Here is a 4,158-nt window from a genome sequence, read left to right as displayed (position 1 = left end):
ATAATAATCAGCCGGTGGGCTATATAAGACGTAAGACTGCGTAGTTAGCCGTAGTGAAAGCTCAAAAGTTCCCGATCGCGCTGCTGAAGCTACAGAAAAATTCCAAAATAAGTCGATAAATACATCTAAGAAGTCTAATTATCTGGTATATCAATAATATAAAAGCGTGGTAGTGTTGCGGGCAGCTAAAGTGGCAGTGATAGAGTACATCCGGAAAATCGAGTTTCCGAAGGGACTCGACTGAACCTCTATATAATGCAGCTCTGTGAGACCGTTTTACCAAAAAAATTTCGTAAAAACTACGTTTACGTGGGACTTTATAGGCTTGTTTTTGTTGGGCACTCAATTTTGGTGGGTTGTAGCAAATGCTGACCTATTGCACACTGATTGCATAGTTACCTACGGTAGCTCACTTGACACTGTACAGCTCTGTAACTCTATATCTCGTCGTGATCCTCCCAGTAAACAGGCAACGCGGAAGAGTTGAGATGTCCTGTAACTACAGTGCCTAGAGTAGGGTGAACCAGCAATCCCGCAACTTTCGGCTGCCTTGAGTGGGCCCATTTTTGAATCCTGTCATAATCACGACATACATGTAGGCTCTCAACCACTGGCCATGGCTCTCCCCAGCCATCCGCCCATCGCTGTGGAACCAAGGAGAGATCTCCATGGCATTCGAGAGACATACGAATAGAGTCAATACAGTGAGCTAAGCTGAACGTTAGCTCTAATCACTCTAATATTAACATCGAGATTAAAATTTGGCCTTGAAGTTCATAGCTGAGTATGAGACAACACAACCAGGAATAGGGCAACTGACCGGTATGATACCTCTCGGGGAAGTTCCCGTCAGAGGGAACGGACAAGTAATCCGCCTTCCATGGATCCAGCTTTTTCCGCAGATAATTAAGACAGTGGAGCTGATGGAACACGTCCATATACATTAAATATCCGGAACCGTCATTGAACTCTACCGAACTTTCTCCCATCGCGTCAAGATCCTCTTTGGATACCTTTAGCCAACCCTCTAAGAACTACGTTAGTGATGATACTTGAAATCTAAAAGAAGGCCGTTGGGGAAATAGCTCACGGTTAGGGCCAATGTCTCGTGTCTTCCAAGCAGCATCTGCGACCTCACGATCGAAGCTTGTAAAATTGGACCGTTTACCCGCTGGCAGATTCCACCTTATTGCCTTCCATTCGATGGGCGCATCTTTAGGTTCTGATTTACACTCAGTGCTAGCCCTCTTTGGGTATCTTATATAGAGCCCAAATGACGCAATCGTTGAAGGCATTTCTTTGGAGTAGTCACCTGAACTCACCTACGAAGTTGGGTCGATTTTTTGGAGATTTTGTAGGCGCATTGCTGTGTACGACATTTGCAGCCAACCATAGAATGTTTATGAGTATGAAGCAGATATGAAACAATACAAGACAACCGATCCGAGTTTTCTTTCCGTGGCCCATTGAGGCCCCCTTGTGCAGTTCTTGTTTCTCAACATTATCTTCGGTGTGATCGAGAAAAGGAGCGGCTTCTTCGCCTGATGTCCGCTGGTATGACATTGCCGCACGTTTTTGATGGTAAAAGCTTAGATATAGACTATCGAAGTTAGAATGATTATAGATGTTCAAAAGCTAGGTTCGGAAGTGATTTTATCGAGAGGAAGCTGGAGAAAGCTTTAGTGGTACACGTGTTATGCATACACTCTCGATCCTCGGAAATTATCTGATCCGAGAGCTAGGACTAGGAGCAATACTTGTCTTGATGCACAACCGGAAGATATAGAATTCGGTCTAAAGAGACTCCGAGGTCGGCGGAAAGTAGCAGAAGCCATTCCCGGCTCTTGCAGTGAGCATTTCGTATTGAAGCCGCCTAACGGTAGAATTTTTACTTTGCACCCTTTCCACTTGCATATGCTCCTGTAAGGCTCTATGCGCCTTCATTTGGGATATCAATTTAATTGTATATAGGAATACGTGTTGCGACACCCTTCTTCTTGAGGAACAGATGACCTGAGATAGGGCAGGCAAATTTCTATCAAACAAGCTATAGTAGCCTTCCTCCCTACGCAGTGGACAGTCTATTAGTTTTTGTAGATATGTTAGCTCCAAATGTCTGTAGAAATATGCACTCATGCATTTGCGTGGCTACACAATATCTCAATCAACCGACGCTACATGACTGGCTCTTTTGCTAATGGTATTGCCTCAGCCTTGCTGAAACATAGAGATATATTGTGCGAACTATATTCAAAGACTTATTGAGTTTGTGTGAACTGGTTCTTGAGTCCAGCATGCGACATAAGCACCGTCCAGTCGTAACACTGGTGTGAAACCCCTGTTCCGTCTGTCTCTGTATATCCAGGTCCGAGGGGCTCAAGAGTCGAATCCGCAGCACAAAGAATACCCTAGATTAGTGTCCTCAAATTAGCCAGGTTTTTGCTAGTTTGAGGGATGAGATTGCCCCTTGACCTTATCTTACCTGGCGTAAGAAATCAAAACAATGTCCCAAATGTAATTCCGCAGCCATAGATTCCGGCTTTTGCCCTTGGAAGAAGAGATGGCGATCAGAATCGAGACTCAGTTTTGTGAATTCTTCTCTCAAAGCGATCAAACAGTGAAGCTTGTGGAACATATCTAGTCCGCGAACCACAACTTGACCGGAGCTATCGGTCCAACTCATATCCCACCATTCTGATCCGATGATAGAGTTCCAACTCTTCTGTGTGTTCTCGTCAAATGCTATAAGATCGCGGTGCTTCGTGAAGGTATAGAAGGTTTGGGGTAGATGTATTGGCGACGATGAAATAGTCCGATCCCATCGCAAATGGAATGCGCCGATCGACAACAGGAGCACGGTCGAAAGAACGAAGATTGTCCATGGGAACTTAAATCCAGCCCCGGGTTTTGGTAGAGGCGTTCGATCCATAATACTGTAGTTTGGAAAGGAAAACAGAAGTCGTTCTCATTGCTAATTTTGAGAAATCAGTGCCGGAGAAACCAAGCATCGGTTGTCAAACAGCGGTTCCGAAAGCTGCAACCGTGCACTAGTGGGCCCGGATCGAGGCTGTATCCATTCCACCAAGAGATTACCCGTCCTCTCGGCATCAGTTGCCGCATCGACACTTAATTGCGCATTCGAGTTGGCGTTTTGCTTTCCAGTGCAGTGAATCACATAGACAAAAGCGGTCTGCCTTACGATGTGGACATCTTACAATCTTGTCGTTAGTTTCTTGTCTCTTTGTGGAGCGGTGCTCATCTTCTTGACAGTGCTTGGGCCGTCTCCTCCTCTTTCGCACGATGTCTTCTACAAACCTGCACCTCCTAAGCCCAAGTTCATACTGGGTGACAATGCATATGCAAGTTTCGATGACGCGGCTGACATTCTTTGGGGTGGCATTCTTCCGAGGACTGGAGGGTCAGTACTAGCAACGAACTTAACTGATGGCTTCCATTTTTGGGGGCAAGTGTCTATGTTTCATCAAATTCGATGCCTCGTCGATATACGTTCTCAGTTTCTACGTATGTTACGATCGGCAAAGGAATCACAAAGTTTTGTAGCAAACAAGAGCTCTGGATCACGCTACGAGCAGCTAGGCTATTGCTTTGACTATATTCTTCAGGTACGTTCAAGTCTTTCGGTGCCACTGCTTGTTGAGTAAAACCACTTTCTGATGCGAAACCTAAGGGAGTTCTTTGCCATGCAGACACCACCGTCAATCCGGTGGCCATATTGAACAGGGAAGACCGGATTATTGATGGGAATGCGTTGTGGCATCAATGTGGAGACAGCCTTCTTCTTCAGCAGTGGGCTGACCTATCTGGCGCTCCCCACAAGGTACGTGTTGACAGAATGTTGATCCGTTTTGTCTGCCTCTTCTATGCATTCTTTCTCATCGTCATGTTTCAAAGAAGGCGCACTGACATATATATTGGAATCAGGATAAGTTACTCAGGGAAGGCCCGTACGTTTCTTCCTGAAAGCTCTGTGGAATGACATAGGATTGAAAAATAGTCACAAACAACATATTTGCATCTATTACGACCATATATGTTGCTGGGATGGGGACATGAAACTCCAAATTGTTCCAACTTTTTCGCTGCATCTATTATTGAAGTTCGCCACTCACTTGTAGTAAAATTATACATATATAAATA

At 45.0% G+C, this 4,158-nt stretch overlaps 2 protein-coding genes across 2 annotated transcripts; both read right to left on the bottom strand.

The window, feature by feature from the left end:
* Positions 1 to 437: 437 nt before the first annotated feature.
* Positions 438 to 1,620, bottom strand: PSV08DRAFT_397830 (uncharacterized protein; the record flags this gene model as incomplete). The annotated part of the gene is made up of 4 exons (XM_014217084.1): positions 1,323 to 1,620; positions 1,091 to 1,222; positions 821 to 1,027; positions 438 to 709 (listed from the first exon to the last, which is right to left on the bottom strand). Exons 1-4 carry the CDS (start codon positions 1,561 to 1,563, stop codon positions 438 to 440), a joined length of 852 nt encoding a protein of 283 aa, XP_014072559.1. The 5' UTR covers positions 1,564 to 1,620.
* Positions 1,621 to 2,258: 638 nt separating this feature from the next.
* PSV08DRAFT_357840 (uncharacterized protein) lies at positions 2,259 to 2,970 on the bottom strand (the record flags this gene model as incomplete). The annotated part of the gene is made up of 2 exons (XM_014217083.1): positions 2,483 to 2,970; positions 2,259 to 2,408 (listed from the first exon to the last, which is right to left on the bottom strand). Exons 1-2 carry the CDS (start codon positions 2,927 to 2,929, stop codon positions 2,259 to 2,261), a joined length of 597 nt encoding a protein of 198 aa, XP_014072558.1. The 5' UTR covers positions 2,930 to 2,970.
* Between the last annotated feature and the right edge of the window lie 1,188 nt (positions 2,971 to 4,158).

Source organism: Bipolaris maydis, assembly GCF_028858645.1.
Source record: "Bipolaris maydis strain C4 unplaced genomic scaffold PSV08scaffold_1, whole genome shotgun sequence".
Lineage (NCBI taxonomy): Eukaryota > Fungi > Ascomycota > Dothideomycetes > Pleosporales > Pleosporaceae > Bipolaris > Bipolaris maydis.
The sequence above is the reverse complement of the archived record's forward strand: the minus strand, read 5'-3'. Positions and strand labels throughout refer to the sequence as shown.